Source organism: Lissotriton vulgaris, unplaced genomic scaffold (assembly GCF_964263255.1).
Source record: "Lissotriton vulgaris unplaced genomic scaffold, aLisVul1.2 SCAFFOLD_428, whole genome shotgun sequence".
Lineage (NCBI taxonomy): Eukaryota > Metazoa > Chordata > Amphibia > Caudata > Salamandridae > Lissotriton > Lissotriton vulgaris.
The window spans coordinates 546,752-574,745 of record NW_028254502.1 but is presented as its reverse complement, the minus strand read 5'-3'; the positions used below and the strand labels follow the sequence as shown (position 1 = coordinate 574,745).

The following is a 27,994-nucleotide window of genomic DNA, read 5'->3' as shown; positions in this document are numbered from 1 at the left end:
CCTTGTTGTAAATATTTTTGTCCACCCTAAGCGTGGAAGGGTATTCTCAGATGTGAGACCCTTGCTCATTGCACCATCAGGATTCAAGCAAACCGGGCCGAAGACGGCTGTAATGCCAGAAACCGGTCCCCGGGAGCTTGTTTCCTTCCCAGTGTAAGAATTGGCTTTTGTAGTTTGGTTTGCCCTGTTCCCATCATGCACTGGGACAGGAACAGACTAATTTGCATACAGCCAGGTTCTGAAACTGGGATGGTGCAGTGAGCTAAAAAACGGTGTTGGATCTAGCCCTGATCTCTTGACTGGGTGAGAGCTTTCTGCTTAATTCAGAGACTCTGTCCCTCACCACCCCTTGTTGTAAATATTTTTGTCCACCCTAAGCGTGGAAGGGTATTCTCAGATGTGAGACCCTTGCTCATTGCACCATCAGGATTCAAGCAAACCGGGCCGAAGACGGCTGTAATGCCAGAAACCGGTCCCCGGGAGCTTGTTTCCTTCCCAGTGTAAGAATTGGCTTTTGTAGTTTGGTTTGCCCTGTTCCCATCATGCACTGGGACAGGAACAGACTAATTTGCATACAGCCAGGTTCTGAAACTGGGATGGTGCAGTGAGCTAAAAAACGGTGTTGGATCTAGCCCTGATCTCTTGACTGGGTGAGAGCTTTCTGCTTAATTCAGAGACTCTGTCCCTCACCACCCCTTGTTGTAAATATTTTTGTCCACCCTAAGCGTGGAAGGGTATTCTCAGATGTGAGACCCTTGCTCATTGCACCATCAGGATTCAAGCAAACCGGGCCGAAGACGGCTGTAATGCCAGAAACCGGTCCCCGGGAGCTTGTTTCCTTCCCAGTGTAAGAATTGGCTTTTGTAGTTTGGTTTGCCCTGTTCCCATCATGCACTGGGACAGGAACAGACTAATTTGCATACAGCCAGGTTCTGAAACTGGGATGGTGCAGTGAGCTAAAAAACGGTGTTGGATCTAGCCCTGATCTCTTGACTGGGTGAGAGCTTTCTGCTTAATTCAGAGACTCTGTCCCTCACCACCCCTTGTTGTAAATATTTTTGTCCACCCTAAGCGTGGAAGGGTATTCTCAGATGTGAGACCCTTGCTCATTGCACCATCAGGATTCAAGCAAACCGGGCCGAAGACGGCTGTAATGCCAGAAACCGGTCCCCGGGAGCTTGTTTCCTTCCCAGTGTAAGAATTGGCTTTTGTAGTTTGGTTTGCCCTGTTCCCATCATGCACTGGGACAGGAACAGACTAATTTGCATACAGCCAGGTTCTGAAACTGGGATGGTGCAGTGAGCTAAAAAACGGTGTTGGATCTAGCCCTGATCTCTTGACTGGGTGAGAGCTTTCTGCTTAATTCAGAGACTCTGTCCCTCACCACCCCTTGTTGTAAATATTTTTGTCCACCCTAAGCGTGGAAGGGTATTCTCAGATGTGAGACCCTTGCTCATTGCACCATCAGGATTCAAGCAAACCGGGCCGAAGACGGCTGTAATGCCAGAAACCGGTCCCCGGGAGCTTGTTTCCTTCCCAGTGTAAGAATTGGCTTTTGTAGTTTGGTTTGCCCTGTTCCCATCATGCACTGGGACAGGAACAGACTAATTTGCATACAGCCAGGTTCTGAAACTGGGATGGTGCAGTGAGCTAAAAAACGGTGTTGGATCTAGCCCTGATCTCTTGACTGGGTGAGAGCTTTCTGCTTAATTCAGAGACTCTGTCCCTCACCACCCCTTGTTGTAAATACTTTATCTCACGTAGGCACTGGCTCAGTAGACAGATCCAACCTATTTATGCAACATTGTTAAAATTAATTGTGGTTTATTGCAAGTTAGAATGTTTTTTTCATGAGGCCTTGGAACTGATGATAGTTTGAGGGGAGGCAGTGGCCTGTTTCTGTTAAGCACAGTGGCTTCCGAAAGTCTTGAAAATCCACCATTTGCCTACTGATTTTCCAACATTTTGTAGGGGGGAGAATCCCCCCGAACCTTCCTTAGGTGGTTCGGGCTCACTCGCGCGGTGTGCTCCACCAATAATTTTACGGCTCACCACTTTCAAATGTCACCAGCCGCCACTGAACTATACACAGAACTGAAGCAGGAGAGATTTGTATTGAAAGAGAAAAAGCTGTTTGACATAATCACTATAGCTAAACTTCCACGCATTAATTGCCATTGTAAGAGTTTCGTTCAACCAGCCACTTCAAAACGGGTTACAAAAAAACAACTTTTACAATCACATAGAGAGGTGGATGTAGCCAAACAGAGGGGTGAATTTATCAAAGACATTCTGTCACATGATCTTCTTCAAACAAACACATTATTTGCTGGAGATGCTGCAACCAAACCAGTGAATCACAGACTTGTACAAGAGCTAGAAAAAAACCTTTCATCTGAGAATTTCAATTTGAAAAAGGTGTCCTCATTGAATACTGTTGTTGTTGTGGACTATATATCACAATTGCGAATGGTCAAGATTTCATCCATGCAATAACTTTGGAGAGGTCATTCAGACAGTTCTACTGATATCAAAGTCAGTGTGCACACTGCAAGAACTGCACATTGACTTTGAGAGTTATCTTGAATTATCTGCCACAAAATTGAGAGAATCAGATGGATGTCTACAGGTGGAACAATTGACCTTGCCTGCATCAAAATTTGACACCTATACCTGTGCAGCTTGATAAATTCTGGTCATCAACATCGAACAAGATGAACTTGGAGATGTTAACTCACCAAAACATTGCTGATGCTTCAGTGAACACTGAATTTCCAATTAGTGCAAGTGGAATGATTTTCAATGAAACCTTGGTGCCTGCACAGATATGTTCAAAAGGTATGGGCCATATTGTTCAAGAACTTAACAGCAAATTGAAGGAAGCTGATCTTTGTGTTGTGCCACATGTGAGTGGGCAGTTCGAAATAGTCCTAATTGAGTCATTGTACTTCAAATGACACAGATGTTATTATTGTGCTACTTAGAGTTGTTGCAATCATCTTAAGTCAAGGACTGTCAGAATTATGGATACGTTATGGACAGGTGAGAAAACACACTTTATACCTCTTCATATTTGATATGAGAAACCTGACCCAGATAATGCCCAGTGATCTTATCATGGCACATGTTCTTACGGGGGATGACACTATGAGCAACATTGGGACAAAGCTTGGAGCTTTAACTACTGAACCTGTGAAGTTTCTAAAAGGATGTGCTGAGATGGAAGAAGAATGTAACTTTAAAGATGTAGAAAAATACCTTGTGCGTGTGTTGAAAATGAGTTCTGACTGTCACACATTTGATGAACTTCAGTACAAGGAGTTCAAGCAAGGGCGGCTCCTTCATGCGAGCACTTTGGGACGTCGCCTCCCTGATTTTGTTGCCCCAGGGTGGCAGCTTTAAATGATAGGAATCCTATTTGCTGTCAGTCTACAGTGTTAATCACAGCCCTCAGCAGTGAGCTGTCTCAGCTGCGGGCGGACATCACATGAACACCACCACCAGGCAGGCTTAGGGGGTGGGGTGGGGTTATGAACACAGCAGTTACAGTCAGTACAACTGCTTAATGCACATTTTGGCTAGGCCAGGGGCCTTTCCCTGGCCATCCCAACTTGCGCAATCCTCAGCAGCGCTGCCTGTATAATTATGGAGCCGGGGGATTGAAGCTGCATTCCCTCAGTCTCCTAATGAGCGGTGAGTTGTGCGCTTTAGCATCTCTAGGGAGAGAACACAGAGCCTGAGACAGGGCAAGCTTGGGGAGCATAATTCACCAATCACGGCACTGCTTAATTGTAAAGCAGCGCAGTGATTGGTCTGCCACAGCTCAGCCTCTCTCTCATCTCTGCCTCTCCCCTCTTCGTGGTGGACACCATTACACACACATGTGACGGGAGTGGGGAGAGAGAGAGTCGAGGGGAGAGTGCCTTGACATTCTCTGGCCCCTCGTGCAACTTAAATTAAGTTGCCAATGTTGGCCGGACTCGAAGTCGTCATCGTTGGATAGCCACGACGTCGCCACGGGTGTTCTTCCGGGTCGAGGGCTGTGGATGGGTGCCGGCCGATATATTAAGAACGGCCTACTGGGACACAGTGCCCACTCCCTCTCCCAATGGACGAATAGGACCCCCAGTCCCAAACCAGTTCTTTCTCAGACTCAGCCTAGAAACCTAATTAAATACTCAGCCTCGGAGCAATATAATAGAGAACAGGATCACACAAGCCTGGAAGGTTACCCCAGGACCACGCTGCTTCACAAGTTTACTCCCACATGCGACGTCCAACCAATTCATAAGCCCTGAAGAAGTCCCATGTTGGGACGAAACGCGTCGGCTGTTTGTGCTTTTATACTGATTGAAAAATAAAGATTGAAAGAAGAACTCTAAATATCTCTGAGGAATTTTCTTCTGATGGTTACTTTAATATCGTTTATACCAACTGATTCATTTTTTGTGGTGCACCTTTGCTGTTGTTTGTTTTGCATTGTAATTCCCTAGGGAATAGGCACGGTGTTGATGGGTGCCATTCAGTGTGCACACAACCCCTTCAATTAAACTTAAGGGCAAGGATAGCTCATGGGGGTAGAGTAGTCAGGTGCTTATCTCAGGTAGGGTCCATCATTTATTCAGTCTTCCCATCGTTGGATAGCCTGCCTGCTGGAATCTGCTGAGGCTGACGGAAGACAGAATCCAGATTACTGTGAGGTAAGGTAGTGTGTGTGTGTCCCCCCATCCTACAAGTGATACAGACAGACAGACTGCTGTGAGATTCAAATCAGATTTAGGGTCCAGCACGGTCACTGACCGTCCCTAGACCTGCTTTGAATCTCACAGTTTGATCGGTCACTGTTGGACTTGGCCTTTTTTACAGGGTCAACCCCAATCTTTTTGCCTTCTTCCTGGCCTTTATTCTGACATGGTGTTGGTGGTTTTAGAACTCTGAGCACTTTAGCACTGCAGTCCAGTGTAAAATGTGTGTGCTCTCTGTGGTAAATATGGAAAGATTGATCTACACCTGTTTGGCATATTTAATTTACCTGTCAGTCCCTTGTAAAGTGGTATCTCATATACCCGGGGCTGGTAAATTAAATGCTACTGGTGGGCTTGCCGCGCTGATTGCACACCCACCAAAGTAGCCTTGCAAACCTATTCCAGGCCTCTGCCATTGCAGGGCCTGTGCGCACAGTGTTACTGCCCATGTGGCGTGGCACCTAAAGTGTGTGCCATGTCTGTGACTCCCCTTGCACTACATGTCAGTCACCGCTAAGGTAGGCTCTAGATATTTCTATGGGCAGCTTGCGTTGTAGGTGAAAGGTAGTACATGCACCTTAAGTGTGTGACATGTTCTGGCAGTGCCAAACAGCCATTTTGGTTTCTCACTGCTGTGGGGCTGCCCTCCCATAGGAATGCATTGGGGATTCCCTGATAAGTGTTTCAGTGGCAATTCCTGATATGAGAGGAGCAGCATGGTCAAGTTTGGTATGGCTGGAATAGGAAACATAAATAATGTGCAATGGTGTGCACAGATTTATTAGAACTATTTTAGAAATGCCACTTTTAGAAGTTGGCATTTCTGTGTGCTATGTGTCTGCCTGCCTGGTGTGTATTGCATGTCTGGTTTTGGAGTGGCAGGTGCTGGTGAAGTGTGAAGTGGGTGAGTCAGCGCTAGGCTGAATAGGGCATCTGCATTTGGAGTAGTGGGAGGAGTAGTCCCCTGACCCTGAATAGGTCTGTGCCTGCCTATTTGACAGCTGGCTCCGCCCTCCTGTGGGATGCCTGATGACAGAGCCCCAACATGACAAAGTGGAGAGGAGCCCTGTAAACAAAGTGCTCCACACTCCCCCAGAACCAGTTAGAACTGGTTCCCCCAAGCCCTGTGCCAGGGCAGACAAAAGAAATGTGATATAAATATTGGGGCTGTTACCCCATGAGATGGTGTGCTGTTCTTGTGCTGCCTGGTGCTGAAACTGCTGGGCCTCAGAAGGATCCACCATGAGGGACAGCCTCTCGCCTGGAGGGCCCTGTGCTGGCCTGCCTGGGCCCAGCTGTGCTTCCATAAAACTCTGGAGCCCGAGTGAGACGTGAGCACTATATTTTTTATGGCTAGGTGAAGAAGGATCCCCCTGCTCTGCCTGCCAGTGGGAGCGGGTGCCCACCCGGCATTTATGCTTAATGGAGAGCAGGAGCCCACCCGCGTTTGTATTCTAAGCGGGAGCCCACCCGCTGCATTTGCGTGCCTGAAAGCGGGATCCCAGCCCGCATGGATGCCTTACTAGCGGAAGTCTAACCCTCATTTTGGTGTAATTAAAGTGGGAGCCCACCCTGCATTGCCCTGGAGAACAAGAGCACCGCACCTCACATGCGATGTGGAAGACGTGGGGCGTGTCCAGCAGAAGAGCTGGAGCCTTGCAAGAAATCAGTTAGGAAGGCGGGGCTCCCGTTGTGCAGAGGAGGGCCCGGCGGTGGACCAGATGGCGACAAACCTTGCAGGCTCAGCATAAAGGGTACCTCTTAAAGGACCTATATTACTTTTACCAAAGGAATATATCCAAAAAACATTTACATGTGAAGGATGCTAAAGACAGAAACCAAGACATATAGATATTCCTTAAAACATATATATATATTTTTTTGGGGGGGTTTTGATTTAAGCTATTACTTTATAGAGATTTATGCATCTGTACATTTTATTTTGTCACATAACATCACTGACAAAAATTCATAAACATTCTTTATACATTTTAAGGATTTCAAACAGTGCAATTGAGTAAAGTGCAATTAGGAAAATGTGGTGCCCCTAACAATACAGTATCTTACTAACATGCATGCACTCTCACATACCAGTCATACCTCTACATTCATTTAAAAATACATAACAACATATGAACAGAACTAAACAAAATAAGACAGTAACCCGAAGGTACAGTTGGTGGTTCACTGTTGGAACATAGATTTGAGAATTCCACCAATTAATCATTGATCCGTGTGTTGTTGACCAATCTTTGATTCATTGTCGAGGTCTTATTTGGATGTACGGCCTACGTCCGTTTCGGTGATAGTGTGTTATTGGATCACCTTCCTCAGGGCCAGGAAAATTAAACAAGAAAAAGCTAACATATATACTCAATCAAAATATAAAGGTTAAAAAAACACAGAGGCAGTGCGATTTTTTCTTTTTTCTATTTTTATTTTTAGTCACATAAGTACAGGAGACATGTACATATACAGAGGCGGAGGTTCTATTACCCTCTTACTGCTACAGGTAGAATAATGTCTGCATTGCAGAGTAGGTCGATATTATAGAAATATTCAGGAGTTGGTTGTGGGTAAAGGAACTCCGTATATTTGTGGATGGGACGATGTGCTTTTTTAGAAGTATTGTTTCATCATGTGGTTCTGGACATTTGGCTTTATACATTCAGATGCCAGAATTTGATAAAGAAGAATGGCCTCTTCACCTTTGGTGTTTAGACAGTCACTGCAGCAGTGGGTCCCAGGCGTGTCCGCTCAACGTTGAAATCTGAAAAGCACATCGTCCCATCCACAAATATACGGAGTTCCTTTACCCACAACCAACTCCTGGATCTTTCTATAATATCGACCTACTCTGCAATGCAGACATTATTCTACCTGTAGAAGTAAGAGGGTAATAGAACCTCCGCCTCTGTATATGTACATGTCTCCTGTACATATGTGACTAAAAATAAAAATAGACAAAAGTGTTTTTTTAACCTTTATATATTGATTGAGTATATATGTTCGCTTTTTCTTGTTTAATTTTCCTGGCCCTGAGGAATAACACACTATCACCGAAACGTACGAAGGCCGTACATCCAAATAAAACCTGGACAATCATTTAAAGATTAGTCAACAACACACAGATCAATGATTAATTGGTGGAATTCTCAAATCTATGTTCCAACAGTGAACCACCAACTGTACCTTCGGGTTACTGTCTTATTTTGTTTAGTTCTGTTCATATGTTGTTATGTATTTTTAAATGAATGTAGAGGTATGACTGGTATGTGAGAGTGTATGCATGTTAGTAAGATACTGTATTGTTAGGGGCACCACATTTTCCTAATTGCACTTTACTCAATTGCACTGTTTGAAATCCTTAAAATGTATAAAGAATGTTTACAAATTTTTGTCAGTGATGTTATGTGACAAAATAAAATGTACTGATGCATAAATCTCTATAAAGTAATAGCTTAAATCAAAACCCAAAAAAAAGATAAATAAAAATATGTTTTAAGTAATATCTATATGTCTTGGTTTCTATCTTTAGCATCCTTCACATGTAAATGTTTTTTGGATATATTCCTTTGGTAAAAGTAATATAGGTCCTTTAAGAGGTACCCTTTATGCCTAGTTCACTTTTGTCTCCCCCCTCTGGACCTTAAACTAACTGGGAGAACTCTTCTTCATTCCTTAAAGCCTTGCAGGCTCAACAGAGAAACAGGAAGAGGAGTGGAGTCCCCGACTGAGTCACGGTGAGTGGGGCTACATTTAAGCATTGCTGTGCCCTGGAGTGGCACAGTCAGCATCTGCGGGTGTTGTTGGTGGTGCCGATCACAGGCACAAGGTGGAAGTCCAGAGGCACATTGTTGGTGCCTGGAGCATGCACCAGCCTGCCCTGGTGAGTGGGCCTTGTGATGCTGCAGCATTGGGGCCAATTGTATGCCGGGTAAAGGGCACCAGGAAGAGCCCGCTCTCTAAGGCACTGTTTGTGCCAAGGCTTGTTGATCTTCCACAGCTGTCGTACAGGAGAGAGGGAAGCGGCAACCTGTGGGAATTTTTTGTTTTCCTCATGAGGAGGGGGTGAATTGCACTCAGCGCATTGCGCAGGGTGGTTTCTGCTTCATGGACAGCCAAGGGGCCAGTGGAAGGCCCACAGCTTATGCACTGACTTTCTAGACAGAGGGAATTTGAGCCCCAGTGAAAAAAGGCCAGTTGGCCGTGGGTCATTTGGGCTATCTATGTACTGACAGGGAGCAAGGCCCTTAGGTGATGTATGCACCTAATTAGTGTTACTGTTGTGCACTGCTAAATGTGTGCATAATGTGTTTATGCTCGTAAGGCTTATTGGGTAATGTTTCCATGCTAATGAGGTTTCGGCCTAATGTGTTTCATGCCTAATGTGATAATGCTGAGGACATTATTGTACCAGTAGTTATTGGTTGTGTTTTATGTTTACTACCTGCATTCTGATGCTTCTGACTGTGGCCCGATTGACCTGGCCCTGCATATAATCCCCTGTAAATATTAGCTAGTGCCAGTTGGCATAGTGTATATGCGTGATTATGATTCTAATGTGTTTGGATAATACAAAGGCTATTTTTGATATAACCTTGGGCGGAGTTTCTTTTGTAGGGTGGCTAGTGTTTTGCTGCTGTGTGTGTGTTGCGCAAACGCTTTACACATTGCCTCTGGGATAAGCCTGACTGCTCTTGCCAAGCTACCAAGGGGGTGAGCAGGGGTTATCTAAAGAATGTATCCCCCTCACCCTCACTAGAAGCCCGAGTCCCTATTTGGACAAAGGTACCCACCTCTGCCAACTAGATACCCCCATTTCTAACAGTCACTCACTCACAGTTCGTGGTTATTTTCACTATCACAGTCACTAATAGTGATAGTGAAAATCATGAACCAACCTGTGAGTGACGAACCAGCATCCCGGTAACAGAGTATGCTGGCTGCATACCGTCTCCTTGTCCAGCAGAGCTCCCGACTTTGGAGGGGGACGGACGGGTATTTTGTTTAGCCGATGAGGCCAAGACTCAAACCTGATTCACCTGAGGGGAACTAGGTTTGAGTCTTGGCACCGTCAGTTCAACATCCTGTGATCTGGGCAAATCACGTAATTTCCCCATGCCCAGTACCTGCAGCCTTTGCCTTTCAAAAACTAGTGTGCAGCAGCAGAGTGCAGACCAGTCCTGGACCTGGTACAGACAGAAGTGTTGCTTCAATCTAGGCCCTGCTGGCACGCACGCACATCAGAGAAGCGTACAAGCTGCTGCAATGCATCTTTGAGGTGTGTGCCAGCAGCGCCTAGCTTGAGAAACATGTATAATTACAAGAAATATAAAACACTGAGACCTTTTGGGCTCCATCGCTACGCTCGCTCGTCGCTGAGCACTCTATCGCACATTTTAGGCCCCACCACTTTCAAATGTCACCAGCTGCCCCTGAGTTCAAGAGATCACTCCCATAAGTGACATTCCAGCGACGTCATAATCTGTGCGTGTATACATTAATAGAGCTTTCTACTTGGACAGAAGATGTGTAAATGTTTTAGCTCATCCATATGTAGAGAAAGATCTGTGTGAATTGGCAGGCCCTCATTCTGTCAAGGCTTGATTACGCCAATGCGGTCTACTTGGGTGCTCCTCAGGGGACTATCAATGTTTTACAAGTGGTCCAGAATTGTGCTGCCCTACTTCTGATGAATGTCCAGAGGCGGGCCTCTGCTAGGTCTGCCCTTTGTCAGCTACACTGGCTTCCAGTGCAACAAAGAATTTGGTTTAAGCACATGTGTACTGTGCATAAGTCGATCACTGGTAATGGCCCCCCGGTGATCATAACTATGCTGCAACCCTATCAGGCTCCTAGGACACTTAGATTTAATAACAAAATCTTTTGACGGTTCCCAGGATTCGTCGGGCACGCACGGGTGGCTGACGTTTCGCCTTTCATGCTGCAAACTAATGGAATCAGCTCCCCAATCCCATCCGCCTGGAACCTAACCATCTCCTTTTCAGGAAATTGCTGAAGACCTTTCTCTTTCCTTGAGTAGTGGTATGTTCTCCTGTCCTAAATGTTCTGGGATGCTCTAGGGTAGCCATGCGCAATAGAAATGCATATTCATTCATTCATATTGATGGGGTCCAACAAATTTTCTAAAGCCTCTACCCACAGACCTTACACGTACATGTACTTGTATAACCTGTGCTACAAAAAGATGTCCCTGTCAATATGCTCTTCTCAAATGTTCAACATTCTGCAAATGTACCACGAGCAATTGCTGATACAAGAAAATTAGGTGCACTATGAAAATGTGTCCAAAACAGGAGTGATAAACATTATTTATTTTTCATATTCAGATCATAAACAGTGTTTGCTGTATACATTAAAGGATTAAAAAACATTATTATTTGTTTCATTGTTATATGTCTCTCCTTCCTCTATTATAAGTGCCATTTTGGAAAATGGGGGAAGGGTTGCTCTGAGGAGTTATTTTCTGTCTCGATGACTACTTGACCCCCAAAATCATCACTGCAACACATTTGTCATTTTTAAAATTGCCATCCATAAAAATTCGGCCTATATCAAAAAAGTCTATCCAAACTAGATTACTTCTCTAATGATCCAAAAACACAAATCAAAAATGAAACTCTCTGTACAATGGAGGTATATTAGGGGCAGGGTTTAAACCCCCCACAGCATGTCAATGGCTAAAGGCAGACTATCGACATATGACTGTATTACCAAGCTTCCCACCTCCTAGTGAATAATGACTGGTTGAGCAGAGGCTGGAACGATCCAGCATACCGCTTAGATCTCTCTATACTGGGATTAGATAAGACTCATCTTCTAAACTCACCTATGGCATGGAAGCCTCCTCAGCCATACCGCACAGGTGGAGGGGTTTGCCAAATGCAACAGAATCGGGATGTCCACTTTTGGAGATATATGTGGAAGATGTGGTGTAAATCTTTACAGGAATTACAGACACAGTTCCAACTCTTTAAAACCCAATTTTATAATTAACTTCAGCTCTGACACATGCTAACAGAATATGAAACAGAGTTGGTGGACTTACCCAAGTACAGTTCCCTAGAGGCCAAACTCCTCATGGAGACTCTTGGACGGTAAGTGGTTTCCCAAATATACCAAACCTTAGTACTCAACACTATGAACCCCTAGGCCCCATGGACACCAAGACTTTGACTGGTGTGAGGACTTCAGGACACTCCCACAAATTTGTGATCTCCTCTCCCTTCAGGATGATCCAATTTTACTACCTTCACACAGCATATCGTACACCTCAACACCTATGGCTCGCCGGTCAGATGTCGACCTCTGCCTCCAGGAGTATCGCCCCACTGAGCAGGTCAAAAAGGAAAAAATAAATTGATAATATCTCATTATTATCATTTTATTTTTCCATTATTTCTCAGCTGGGCAGAGCTCTAACAGTGGAATTTGAGGAAGAGTGGTTTGCACTCTCTTCAGTGCACATGAAGGTTTGGTCGTCCGTCTCGGGCCGGCCAAACCGTCATGTGCACTTCACATGTTCTCCACACAGGCTGCATTACAGCCTCATGGAGAACATGCCCAGACTTCCTGTCCCCATCTGAGCGCTGAACCACGGTGCTCAGATCAATCACAACACTGCTTGCATGTTGTTATTGGCTAAGGGGAGCCTGGAAGCTTGGGTGCTTCCTGTTCTTGCTTCCTGCCCTGAAGTCCTGGAAGCGGACGAAGAGGACTGAGAGGTGGCAGCGGCAAACAGGTAAGTGTATAATCTTTTTGCATTCCCTCCACCCTCCCGCAACCTGCCCCCTACTGCCATTAAATAGCAGTCACCACTGTCGGCCGAATATTTGTTGAAATTCCGAAGCTTTTTTCCCCGCAGGGAATCACAACGCGGTTGTTACAACAACCGCGTTGTGTTTCCACACACCATTACTCTCAAGTCGGAACAACGCCTTGCGAAGGGGGGGCACTGGATGTTGGAATAGTATAATTTACAATTCCGACTCCAGTCTGTGCGGATACTAGGGAAGGTGTTGGATTTTAAAACCAACACCAACACCCCCTCCACAAGTCGTTGTTTTGACTTGCGGAGTAATAGTATGCGGATTCACAACGCGGTCGTTGTAACAAACGCGTTGTGAATCCCTGCGGGGAAAAAGTTTTGAGGTAAACGTTATTTACCTGTCTGCCTGATCATGCTGCCACTAAACCGATGCAGATTTCTATCATATGACTTGGCTTTGTCCCCTGATTGCTCACTATTGGGGCAGGGTTGATGATACTTTATCCCAAGTATTAGAATATCAAATCATTCTAACATTGAAGAGTGCTTTACTGGGAATCCTGGATGATCTGAGCAACACCAGAAGGGACAAAACAAAAAGATGGTGGGCATGGCCACCTTGGTGTGAAAAAGGGATATAGACCAATCATAGAACCACAGACATCGACCTACTCTGACCATGTGGTGCAAGGGGGTGGACTGGTGCGTTAAAAAAAAAAGCACCTGTACACATGGTGAGGGACTGTCCACGAAAACACACCAGCATTCGGGATAAATGGTGAGAATAATATGGATTGAACCTGGAAATTCTATTTGTTTCCTGATATTTATTTAGCACTGATTGCTTTTATAAGGAATGCTGCACTGTGTTCGTGGTGGCTGGCCCTGTATCTGTTTGTTTTTGTTATTTGCTGCAACTGTACAAAAAAAACAATAAAATGAATTATAAAAAATATAGAAGCCTGCAAATCTAAGGAGTAAATGTAATATATCAGAGGGCATATGTTGGAAACCATTTTCACCCTTGATTGGCCATTACTTTTTCCATCTTTGAACCATTGTTAACAGGAAATGTGAATGCAAGTTCACGTTCCAATAAAGAGCTACGATCATTTTCAGGTAAGGGCTTTCTCCCCTGAGCTAGCAATTCCTATTTGTGAGAGAAATGCTTGTAAAAAATCGAAGCATATTACCAAGAAAAGCAGATGTTTCTTGCTAGTAACAATGAATTATGGTCTACTGTTTGAAGACTGGTGATTTTGGTGACAGCCCACTTAATGAACCACCCTGTACAGACAAGGATGTCACTGCATCACCCATGACTCAATATGTCCTAAGAATGTTTATAGGAGAATAATTACATCGATATCAGTGAAGTCAACACTACTTTAGCAGTGGTGTGCAAAACCACATCATTTGTTTCCTGAAATTATGTGAAATGTCAGGAATACTACTCAAAAGTATGTGTAAATTAAGCACAAATATATTCGGGTTATTCTGAAGTGAATATTGAATGTGAGGGAGTATCTCGCATTCAAAATTTACGGGACACACAGCAACAGGAGCGATTCAATTTGAAAATGTCTCTCATAAAACATTTTTTGCTTGAGCATTTATTCTGTGTGACTTTTTTGCACGGACCAGTCCTCTTTGACAATGTTGATATTCCTGAAACTGAAACACATATTTATGTACATAAATATGCGTGTTTCAGTTTCAGGAATATCAACATTCCACTCAAACCCTGTGACTCTCAGACATAAAGATCTTCTGAAGGTATATTATATCTGTAGTAAGTATAGTGATCAGGAACTAAAGATATTCATGTTGTCTGTAGATTTACACTATGATCCATAGACATTAGTGCCCAGCAGAGTGTCAAGTCAGAGTAGCGATGTTCAATGTCATTTTTTTCTCTCTTACCCCATTTTCATTACCCTGGGTCTTCGGTTAAGCAACATGTTGCTACTTTGTATGGTTGGCTGTGGATACTAGGAAGTGTGGAAACATCTATATTGTTAAATTTATATTGCATCGCTAGTACTTACTAATATGTGGAAACTTGTGGAATGGTTCTGAATACTGCGAAAGCTCAGAAAAGTTCTCAGGAATATGCATATATTTTTATTCAAACTACTGTAAATTAAGTACCTTTCCCAGAATGATCTCTCAGGTTTGGAACTCCTCCTCCTACACCCTAAAATGTGTTATTTCATTGATAAGCATAAAGTGCCGGAGGTATGTATAAATAATTATTAACTTTTATTCAACAGCAATTTCTGGGTCTCCTGAGGAACACTGCAAAACCAACCCTGTGATGTCTGTATACACTAGAGAGCTCCATGTGTTCAAGCATTGGGCATTGCATATCAGGAACATAAGTTCCTACATTAACTGAGCAATATCTAGGCATAATGAGGAACACTCTCAACCTTTCACCAGGTGATGCCTGGTCCCTACATGAAGCTTGCAGTCCCCAGAGGTTCAGGCTCCTCAGCTCTAAGTGTCAGGGTCATTAATCTCTACATAGGTCTCTTTGTAGAGAATGTCAAAATACATGTCAGGAGGTGAACAAGTGACTGACTTACTATTGGACACAGCTTGCAGCAGACAACACCCATAGATCACTGATCAGTGTCCCTCCACATATGTGACTGCCGTTTGCCTGGATGCTGACTTGCCATGGCCATTCACCCTCCTGGGCCGCCTGTCCCCCGGCGATGCGGCTAATGGCTGTGGGTCTCCCACAAACTGCAGACAAAGAGAGAAGGGATGAGTTAGAAACTAGCAGTAAGGTTGGGTGGTATCTCAGAATATCTTCCATAGAAACATTCTCTGACATAAACATCGTGTCCTAAATGCAATTAAAAAAATGATTGTCCCATTTGGTTAGATTTTCTATTATTAACGTCAATGGGGCTATATATACTTAAACAAGATTTAGAACAGCAAACTTATGTCAGAAGATATTCGGATACCATACTGAAGAAGTAGATAACATGCCATATTTAATTACGTCAGTGTTTTCCTTCACATGCAGAATTACCAAAAGTTGTTTGATCAGTTTCTCTTTGACTCTGAAGACGCTGTTAATTTGAAAGGTGCATATTAACGTGGGTATATGCCACTTTGGTTGTACCATTAATATAAATGTGATGACCCAGAAAAAGTCAAAGGACCTGGGTATCAATTGGTACAGACAGCAATGGTCCTAGATATTGATTCTAAATATTAGGTATTTTAATTAATTACATAAATACTACTCCTCGTATGATTAAATCCTGCAATGGAAAACAAAAAACAGAAAAAGAGGAAAACAACAGCCCAATGTATTCGTAGATAATTGAACCACAGTGACCACAGATATGATTTGAACTGATCAAACAGTTTTATTTCAGCAAATATTATCATTGATTTATGTACACAATTATATATGTAATGAGGGGGTTACTGCCAAGTGGCGTGCAAAAGAAGTGATGAGTAAGTGCTTGTGTGAAAAGGACCTAGAAGGTCTGCGAAAGTAATGGAAAAGGAACAGTTTCTTTGATCAAATAACAACTCTAAGGTTTAGAAATCCTTAGTATCTGTAACGGGCCTGCCCCATATCCATCTGTCACAAATTATTCCTTGTTCTGTTGTGTCACAGTGGGAGTTCATCTGTGACCCTGATTGGGGCAAGGGGGTACTTTGGTTGTACCAGTCCAGGAGGACTAAAAGGTAGAAGATACAAACCAAATAAATGAACTGCTTTTATATCTCAGCGGTGTCACTTTAGCTGAAGCTTATTTGTTGTCCTGCATTGCTGGATAAACACATCCTTCTACTGTTCTACTTTAATGCCATTTATCTTTCTTTTGTGCTTTGCATTCTTCCTTTCATTCCTCATTTGCTTCTTCACCTTCTGTGTTTCTATTGTCTACTGGTCACTTTTATCTTTACACTTTTTTCTCCTTTTTAAGTTTCATTTTTCTTTTTTCTTTATATTTCTTTCTATTCCTTTTACTTTTTTTGTTTCTTTTCACTTTATTTTTTAACATTTTCTAAACTAACTCAGTTGCTTTTTCCATATACTTTATTTTATCTCTGGCATTGTTTTCTTTTGTTCTATTGTTTCTTATTTTCTCCTAGGTCTCTTACTATTTTGTTTGTGCTCTTGTTTTAATTTCTTCTTTGATATTTTATTCTATATTTATTTTTTAGAAATGTTTCTTAATATTAATCGTTAAGGTGTTTGATTTTACAGTATTACATTTTCTGTAAATGAGACAGTGCTGAACAATCGTTATACTTTTAAGATTTAGAACATTGATATGCTTTTTATGAGTATAAAAGAATATTGAATAAAACATTTGTCAGCAAGTACTGAGTGCCAGTGCCATACAAGATTCCTCCAGAAATGCCTGTAGATAAGAACCTACAATCATGTTCCTCAAGGGGGAATGTTAGATAACATGATAACATGGGTCCTGTATAGTGTTGAAAGTAGTGCATTGTTAAATGCTACAGGTCAGAGCAACCGTGCTAGGCCAGGGAAAATGCCTCAAAGTCTCCCGTGCCAATATTTTTGTTTTTTTCTGAGGATTGGAAGGGCGGGTAGCCAATGAATATTTATGGCTAGATCTTAAATTGCTATTTTCAAGACTCTGCTGGATGGCATGCTACTGCAGGGCGGTACAGCTTTAAAAAAATAGTTTAACTACTAGTTGTATGGATAGGGAACACGCCCTCTGCATTTAAGGAGTTTTCTTTATAGTCCTCAGTCATGCGGCCTTGGGCAGTACGGATTTTCTAAGAAAACGACATACGTTATATTTTTTTGCTGTTTGGGGATGCACATTCTATAGAACATCAACATAGTAGGCAGACTACTGTTTCTATTTTATTTAAACAGTAGGAGTTAGTAGTCTGTTGACTGTATCCTTCGTAAACAGAAATCTCTGACAGAGCCAGCCGTTTATTTATACTACTCTCTGCTACTGTAGGGATAAAGTATAAAGTATATATATATATATATATATATTCACTGAAAAAACCAAAGGTTTCACACCAGTTATAGTTAGGAATTAGCATTTAAAAAACCTTTGAAATTCACTGAAAAAACCATAGGTTTCACACCAGTTATAGTTAGGAATTAGCATTTAAAAAACCTATTAAATTCACTGACAAAACCAGTTATAGTTAGCTGGAAATTTTACTGACATAAAACCATTGAAATTCCCACGTTATAGTTAGTTGGACTCACTATAACTTGCGCGCCTGCAATGCACTGCTGATGACGTCACATATTACATCACTCATGACATGGTCAGTGACATCACTCATGACATCACTGATGACACCATCCTTGTGACAGAGTGACAGACCTAATTTCAGTGTAATGTAACGCTTGAAACAAATATTCAAAAATAGAAACAAACATTTTCAAAAAAATGGAGATACCCAAACCAGTAACAACAACCAATTCAGTAATTCCACCATCTATATACTCATCCACTCATTCACCAACAGTTCTATATAGTCACTCATATATATACTCACTCATCATATGTAGTGATACACCTATACATCCTGTTACACATCAGCAGTCATCCAAAAGTTACTCACACACATACTCACACATGCACATAAACTATTGAACATCCATTTATTTGCATATACATTTATACACACACTACCACCTTACTTCTAAGGAAACTTACACATACTTACTCTCTTAAACAATCACTTATAGAAACACATACTTATTTAAACAGGAACTCCTACAATCTCTCACTATATATACTATACTCACTTATATACATCAATACTCACATATACTAGATTAAAACATATGTCGTTAGTAATGAAGACACTAGTGAGACAGTCATTCACTCACTAACACACACATATACACACTCGTCCACCCATACAGTCCTGCACATATTCTGTCTTCAAAACACATACAAACAGTGAGTCAGTCACCAACCCCTGCAGCCACTTATACACAAAGAGAAACACTGATACAAACATTTAAATATTTAAACAATACTCGCTAATATATGTATTCACTAAGATACACTTAATAAGCCAGTTAACCAACCAATTTTTTTTAAAAAAAACATCCATTTACACACTTATTTAAACATTTATTCTTCCATCGACCTTTACAAATACATATATAAAACAAATTTATTTTTCAGAAAGACACACATTCACTGGATGGTGTCATCAGTGATGTCATGAGTGATGTCACTGACCATGTCATGAGTGATGTAATATGTGACGTCATCAGCAGTGCATTGCAGGCGCGCAAGTTATAGTGAGTCCAACTAACTATAACGTGGGAATTTCAATGGTTTTATGTCAGTAAAATTTCCAGCTAACTATAACTGGTTTTGTCAGTGAATTTAATAGGTTTTTTAAATGCTAATTCCTAACTATAACTGGTGTGAAACCTATGGTTTTTTCAGTGAATTTCAAAGGTTTTTTAAATGCTAATTCCTAACTATAACTGGTGTGAAACCTTTGGTTTTTTCAGTGAATTTCAAAGGTTTTTTTAATGCTAATTCCTAACTATATAAGACCTGAAAGCCCACCAGGAATCTCCAGTATGCGCCAGGGGACTGCATTGCAGAGAGGTGTAATGAAGCCACAACCCTTTTTACACCTCTCTGCAACGCAGCCCCCGTGCATGTTTGTAGAGGGGGGACTAATTCCCCTTGCATACTGGGGGTCCCTGGATCATATCTGCCCAAACACCGATATTCCGAACGATTGTAAATGACTTTTCTTGAGAAACATTTGGATTTGGATTATCATGTCCTATACTTTGGAATTTTTGAAAGACTGACTTTGAGGATGCTATAAATTACTCAAGTCTGCCCGAATTGTGTGGGTAAAATTGATACCTAGTCACTTTTAATAAGAATATACTTATGTCTCGTCTAACATTTGGAAGAAATATCTAGTTATATGACAACGGGATACCGACATAACTTGAAGGAAATAAGAACGCCCTGAAGAAGTTCTGTTGTACAGAACGAAACGTTTCGGCTGGCGGTGGTACATAAACTTAAGGAAAATAAAAGCATTTGAATATACACCAAGATTCAGCGCTTCAATAAGTACTCTAAGTGATATGATTTGATTGGACTCATTGTGAAAGTGGTGCTGTGCCAAACTTTGGAATATTCTCCACTACTCTCTACTACTTACTCTCTCCTACTCTCTACTACTCACTCTCTACTGCTCTCTACTACTCACTCTACTACTTACTCTCTACTACTCTCTACTACTCACTCTCTACTACTCTCTACTACTCACTCTACTATTCACTCTACTACTCTCTACTACTCACTCTGCTACTCTCTCTACTGCTCTCTACTACTCTCTACTACTCACTCTCTACTCTCTATTACTCACTCTCTACTCTCTACCTCTCTACCTCTCTCTTCTTCTCTCTCTACTAATCTCGACCTCTCTACCGCTACCTCTCTACCTCTCTACCTCTACACCTCTACCTCTCTACCTCTCTCTACACGCACACATATAGACATATATGCATATATATATGTGCATATGCATTTATATATATGTATGTGTATGTATAAAAAAAACAACTAAACATTTTTTTTTCTAAACAGCTACTTTTAAAACTGTCATTCTTTTTTCCCATGGTACGCTCCCGGGTACGCGCACCCGTGCGCGTACCGGGCGCTCCCCCCGCGAAAATCAAAAAAAAAAAAATTTTTTTTTTTGCCTTGCGGGGCCCTTTTATGGCCCCCACATCAAACCTAGGGGGTCAGGGGGGGTCTACTCTGCCCCCTTATGTTCATTTCCCTCTTTGTTTTGGCCACCTCTTGTGTCTCGATTTTACCGAGACACAAGATGGCGGCCGCTCCGGACTGTTTAGAATGTTTACAGACACCCGAGAGCCAATCAGCTTTCCTCGCGCAAGTCGCGTGGCGCGCACGGTACGCGCACCCGTGCGCGTACCCGTGCGCTGCTATAGATATATATATTTTTTTGAACCTTAATTACTCAAAATCCACTGGAGCACATATCTTGAGACATAGCAAAGGCACATCGGGCTACCAGTCCCTACAATTTTGCCAAGTTTGGTGGAAATCCATTCAGCCGTTCGGGCTAAAAGTGAAATCGACCGCCCTATGGAAATTAACATGGGGAAAACGCGTTTTGGGACCCCCCTTTTATCTCGGCCCCCGCTTGACGAATCCCCCCCAAACTTTCAGGGAAGGACCGGACCGCCATGAGACCATTTTCCTGAAAATTTCAGGCAGATTCGTCAACCGGCGCCAAAGTTATTCAAAATAGAATGTTGAGATTTAACATTGAAAATTATCCTAACTATAACTACCTACTGGCGACCGCCAGTAGGTAATATATATATATATATATATATATATATATATATATATATATACATACATACATACATACATACATACATACATACATACATACATACATACATATATATATATATTCAATGAAAAAACCACAGGTTATAGACTATATATAGTTAGGAATTAGCATTTACAAAACCTTGAAAATTCACTGAAAAAACCATAGGTTATAGACCATATATAGTTAGGAATTAGCATTTACAAAACCTTATTTTACTCGCACAAAACCATTGAAATTCCATATATAGTTAGTTGCACTAACTATATATCGCGCACCCGCAATCCACTGCTGATGATGTCACATATTACATCATTCATGACATGGTCAGTGACATCACTGATGACATCACTGATGACATCTCAAATGACATCACTGATGACATCACTGATGACAACATCCAGTGACTGTATGTTTCTGTAAAGTTAAAATATGTCTTATATTTTGAAGAATGAGTGGATGTATAAGTGTCTGGATGAAGGATTTAGTAGGTGCATGACTGACTGATTGAGTGAGTGATTAAATGTGTCTCACTGAGTGCATGGGTTAGTGACTAAACTGTTTTAATTTGTGCATCATTATATCTGTTGTTCTACAAACTGCTGCATATGTTGATCAGTAGCTATATGAGTAACTGTATGGGTTGATTGGTTGTCCAAGTATTTGTATGGGAAACTGAGTGTGTGTGTATGGGTGGCTGGAAGGTGTGTGACTCTGTACATAGATGTGTGAGTAGTTGATTCACTATATGTATAGATTCAAAAGTGCATGTGCAAACAGCTGTATGGGCGGTTGACTGTGCATGAGTGTATTAGTGAGTGAATGGATATCTCAGTGCTACATGTCAAAATAAGTACATATGTAAAACACAGTACATGTGAGAGTTGACATCTATAAATAACTGTGCATAAGAGCCAGTGAATGTGTGAGTGGCTGTATGGATCATTGTGAACATGTATCAGAGATTGTATAAGAGAGTAAAGTAAATATGTGTTAGTATATGTTTGAATAAGTAAGGTGTGTATAACTGTATAGTTGAGAAAATGGAGGTGTGATTGATTTTTGGCATAACTGACTAGGTGTGTGAGTAACTCCATGGATGAGTGACAGTCTGTGACTGTCTGTTTACACTGATTGTATCTAAGGTTATATTAGAGTCTGAAGAGGTTCATGGTATTATCACATGAATGATATCATCAGTGATGTTATCAGTCATGTCAAATGAGATGTTTTCAGTGATGTCATCAGTGATGTCATTTGAGATGTCATCAGTGATGTCATCAGTGATGTCACTGACCATGTCATGAATGATGTAATATGTGACATCATCAGCAGTGGATTGCGGGTGCGCGATATATAGTTAGTGCAACTAACTATATATGGAATTTCAATGGTTTTGTGCGAGTAAAATAAGGTTTTGTAAATGCTAATTCCTAACTATATATGGTCTATAACCTATGGTTTTTTCAGTGAATTTTCAAGGTTTTGTAAATGCTAATTCCTAACTATATATAGTCTATAACCTGTGGTTTTTTCATTGAATTTCATTGGTTTTTTAAAAGCTAATATCTGTAGCTGTAAAATATACTCTTTATTACGTGACGTATCACGTAGCCACGTGAGACGCCTCATGACGCGTCGCCTCTGCAGCGCAAACCAAACCCGTAACGTAAGCGCGCCGGAGCACGCTTACAGATATATATATTTTTTTAACCTTAATTAGACAAAATCCACACATGCACATATCTTGAGGCCTTGCAAAGGCACATCAAACAAACAATCCCTACCGCTCTGGACTGTTTAGAATGTTGACAGACACCGGAGAGCCAATCAGCTCCGCTTCGCAAAGTTCCGATACGCGAAAAGTTCGCGAACCGGAGCGCTACCCGGAGCGCTGTTACAGATATAGCTGCCCGGTTAGCTGCCGGTTAGCTGCCTGGTTAGCTGCCCGGTTAGCTGCCCGGTTCGCGTACCAAGACGCGTCTCTACGGCGAAAAAATCGAATCTTTTTTTTTTTTTTTTTTAGCTTAGCTGCCGGTTAGCTGCCTGGTTAGCTGCCCGGTTAGCTGCCCGGTTAGCTGCCCGGTTAGCTGCCCGGTTCGCGTACCAAGACGCGTCTCTACGGCGAAAAAAAATCGATTTTTTTTTTTTTGCCCCGCGTGGCTCTATAATATCCCCCTCATCAATCCTAGGGGGTCAGGAGGGGTCTACCTTGCCCCCTTTCCTTCATTTCCCCCTTCGTTTTTCACCACATCTTGTCTCTCGAGAGACAAGATGGCAGCCGCTCCGGACTGTTTACAATGTTGACAGCCAATCAGCTACTCCTCCGACTCACGTTACGCTGCCGGTTAGCTGCCCGGTTAGCTGCCCGGTTAGCTGCCCGGTTCGCGAACCAAGACGCGTCTTTACGGCGAAAAAATCGGATTTTTTTTTTTTGCCCCGCGTGGCTCTATAATATCCCCCTCATCAATCCTAGGGGGTCAGGAGGGGTCTACCTTGCCCCCTTTCCTTCATTTCCCCCTTCGTTTTTCACCACATCTTGTCTCTCGAGAGACAAGATGGCAGCCGCTCCGGACTGTTTACAATGTTGACAGCCAATCAGCTACTCCTCCGACTCACGTTACGCTGCCGGTTAGCTGCCCGGTTAGCTGCCCGGTTAGCTGCCCGGTTCGCGAACCAAGACGCGTCTTTACGGCGAAAAAATCGGATTTTTTTTTTTTGCCCCGCGTGGCTCTATAATATCCCCCTCATCAATCCTAGGGGGTCAGAAGGGGTCTACATTGCCCCCTTTCCTACATTTCCCCCTTTGTTTTGGCCTCCTCTTGTCTCTCGATCCTACCGAGAGACAAGATGGCGGCCGCTACGGACTGTTTAGAATGTTGACAGACACCGGAGAGCCAATCAGCTTCGCATCGCAAAGTTCCGATACGCGAAAAGTTCGCGAACCGGATCGCTGCCCGGAGCGCTGTTACAGATATATATCTTGATTTAAACGTTAATTTCTCAAAATCCACTGAAGCACATATATTGAGACCTAGCAAAGGCACATCGGGCTAACAGTCCCTACAATTTTGCCAAGTTTCGTGTAAATCCATTCAGCCGTTCGGGCTAAAAGTGAGTCCAACCGCCCTATGGAAATTAACATGGGAAAATCGCGTTTTGGGACCCCCCTTTTTTCTCAGCCCCCCCTTGACGAACCCCCCCCAAATTTCCAGGAGCTGCTCAGAAACAAAATGTGCCATTTTCCTGAAAATTTCAGCCGATTCCGTCCACAAACGCCAAAGTTATTAGGCATAGAATTTTCAAAAGTCCCATAGAGAAAAAATCCTAACTATATATACCTACTGGCTATCGCCAGTAGGTAATATATATATATATATATATATATATATACATCTTCACAACACTCCTCCCAACAGAAAGAGCAGAGGCCACATAGGGGAGCAGAGGAAACTTCCTTTACTTGATTTCTCGGCGAATGCATTTCGGCCTGTTCTGGCCTTCCTCAGCACCATGAATATTTCAAGAGGCTTTGCACTGCGCAGTTTAAAAACATCTTGTTACACTGCGATTGGTGAAAGTCTGCTCCACCCCATTGATGTTAAGCTCACCATTCACAGTTCACGACATTCATGTGGACTGTGATTCCCAGGATGCATTTGGTGGCTCCCAGGTAAGTGATGCATGGAGTGTACTTGAACAATGTCAAAGTTGTTAGGCGGAAGGCAGGATGATTGGCATAGCATTGACAGTCCCATCTCCTGCTGATTAAAATTGGGGTTGCCTCCTCGGGTCCCCAAGACCGTCTCAGCCCTTCTGCTCTGGATTCACTTAGGTGGGGGTATGTATGTCAATGCATCCTGCCCAACCGAGGTTAATAACCTCGCTGTACCACCACTATTTCTCCTGAACATGCAGGCGGGCCCAGATCTTTTCAATACCTTGAAGAGAAAAGAAGCTGAAGCTGGAGCCAGTAACGTCCGGGCCTGCTTATGAAATGGGGGCCTCTGTAACACGCCTCTGGCCACCGCGCACAATATCTTCACAATACTCCTCCCAACAGAAAGAGCAGAGGCCATATAGGGGAGCAGAAGAAACTTCCTTTATTTGATTTCTCAGCGAATGCATTTCGGCCTGTTCTGGCCTTCGTCAGCGCCATGAATATTTCAGGAGGCTTTACGCTGCGCAGTTTAAAACCATCTTGTCACACTGCGATTGGTGAAAGTCCGCTCCACCCCTTTGATGTTAAGCTCACCATTCACAGTTCACGACATTCGTGTGGACTATGATTCCCAGGATGCATTTGGTGACTCCCAAGTAAGTGATGCATGGAGTATACTTGAACAATGTCAAAGTTGTTAGGCGGAAGGCAGGATGATTCAAATAGTGTTGAAAGTCCCATCTCCTGCTGATTAAAATTCGGGTTGCCTCCTCGGTCTCCAGGACCGTCACAGCCCTTCTGCTCAGGATTCACTTAGGTGGGGGCAGGTATGTCAATGCATCCCGCCTAACCGAGATTAACAACCTTGCTGTACCACCACTATATCTCCCGAACATGCAGGTGGGCCCAAATCTTTTCAATACCTTGAAGAGAAAAGAAGCCGAAGCTGGAGCCAGTAACATCCGGGCCTGCTTATGAAACAGGGGCCTCTGTAACAAGCCTCTGGCCGGCACGCACAATATCTCCACAACACTCCCCCCAACAGAAAGAGCAGAGGCCACTTAGGGGAGCAGAGGAAACTTCCTTTATTTGATTTCTCGGCGAATGCATTTTGGCCTGTTCTGGCCTTCGTCAGACCATGAATATTTCAAGAGGCTTTGCGCTGCGCAGTTTAAAACCATCTTGTTACACTGCGATTGGTGAAAGTCCGCTCCACCCCTTTGATGTTAAGCTCACCATTCACAGTTCACGACATTCATGTGGACTGTGATTCCCAAGATGCATTTGGTGGCTTCCAGATAAGTGATGCATGGAGTGTACTTGAACATAGTCAAGTTGTTAACATGAATGTGTTAGCAAAGCTTTGAATGAGTCCAGGCAGAAAATCAAAAAGTACCATCAATGACAAAACACCAATCTCTGTATAAACAAAGACTGGCACTTAGGGCGCTCATGGAGGACGACAGCATTGTCATCCGTCCTGCGGGTAAGGGTGGCAATATTGTCGTCCTTGATCGGGGCCTTTACATTGAGGAAGCGATCAGACAACTCAGCGATGACAGGTTCTATGAATCAGTCACCAACGAAAGGTACAACTCCAGCATCACAAGTGTGTGGGACTTCATAACCACATGGAGGGACAAGGGGATTCTCACATGGGAAGAGTACTGTTACCTCAAGATTGACTACCCTATTCTACCTGATAACACTAAGCCATGTGACTGTGATCAGTTTTCAACCTGATAACACTAAGCCATGTGACTGTGATCAGTTTTCATCTCAGGACAACCTGATAACACTAAGCCATGTGACTGTGATCAGTTTTCATCTCAGGACATTTTACATTTTATTATGTTCTGTGATCACTACGCTAAAATCAGAAGGAAATATCTTGTTCCCATCCTGCGAGAGGCTGGCTTTTTACAGGTTAGGCCAGCGCTCCTATTTCTGCAACTTTTGCACAATGCACGAATCACTTTTCATGTTGCAAATTTTCTAGTTGCAGGAGTCCGTATTAACAAAACGCGTAGTAAAGGAAACAAAGGATTAATTATAAACGAAATATCTTAATGTATTTTTAATAGATATTCTGATGTTTTAAATTTTTTAACTGAAACGTTTCCTTCAATGTACTGTGCAATATAACTTGTGTATATATTATCTTAAAAAATTTTCTGATGATTTGACGTATGATTTATTATGTAGATACAATATGTAGATATTTTTATTACTGTCTTTTTTTTCTTTATTTTAATTTTTTTATTTTTTGTGTATTTCTTAAACTGTATCCTGTGTCTTTTTATGATTCTCAAAAAACGAATAAAAGTGATTGACTGACTGACTGACTGACTACCCTATTCTTCCGGTTTTGTATCTTCTTCCGAAGGTACACCAGGACCCCGATAGACCTCCCAGACGACCAATCGTATCTTCGAGAGGGAGTGCCGCGGAACACATGTCCAGATACAATGATCATTTTCTGAGTGAGTTTGTGGTGGCCCTTCCCAGTTACATCAAGGACACCGAGGACTTCCTCAATAAGATCAAAGATCTGGTTTGGGATGAGGGACTGTTGCTCATCACTCTTGATGTGCACAGGCTCTACAACATTATTGATCTTAAACAGGGATTTGAAGCATGCGAACATTAGCTGAGCAGCAGGTCCATCAGATTTAGGGAAGATTCTAGCATGCTGATTGAAATGCTGCAACATTTCTTATCCAACAACATATTACTGTTTGATGGCAAGCTATTTCGGCAGGTGACTGGAGCGGCCATGGGATCTTGCATTTCTCCCAATTTTGCCAATCTCTTCATGGGACGCTGGGAGGAAGAGGCAAGATCCCGAACAGATCTCCAAAGTGATTGGGAACATGTGTCGATGTGGCTATGCTACATCGACGATTTGTTCATTGTTTGAAGAGGATCAGTAGTGGAGGCTGAAAACTTCATACAGAAACTTAACACCAATGATCATAACATCAAATTAAGTGGTGAGATCAACAAGACTAGAATAGAGTTCCTTGATGTTCAACTTGAAATCATCAACAATTCAGTCCATACATCTTTATTCAGAAAAAGTACGGCGGGCAACAGTGTCCTTCATGCCCTCAGCAGTCACCCGAATACCCTTAAATGTAGTATTCCTTTTGGGGTACTGCTGAGGGCAAAGAGAAACTGCAACACTTCTGAGGCTTACGAGCAAGAAAGCGCCATTATCATCGGACCCTTCTGAGATTGAGGTTACCCCAATTGGGTTTTGAAAAAAGCCTCTAATAGGGCCAACCTGATTGATAGGTCTATGACCATCTCAGGGAAATCAGAGCAGGAAAATGATGAAGGTTGTGATGAGACCAGAATGATCATGACTTTCAGCACGGATGCTGACAATAT

At 42.6% G+C, this 27,994-nt stretch overlaps 1 protein-coding gene across 1 annotated transcript in view; it reads right to left on the bottom strand.

The window, feature by feature from the left end:
* Positions 1 to 27,994, bottom strand: part of LOC147659516 (transmembrane protease serine 9-like) — a 680,763-nt gene that overhangs the window by 175,047 nt on the left and 477,722 nt on the right. Inside the window, exon 9 of the mRNA XM_086951678.1 lies at positions 15,126 to 15,288. Coding sequence (XP_086807804.1) covers positions 15,126 to 15,288 — 163 coding nt within the window. The remainder of the gene's footprint in view (positions 1 to 15,125; positions 15,289 to 27,994) is intronic.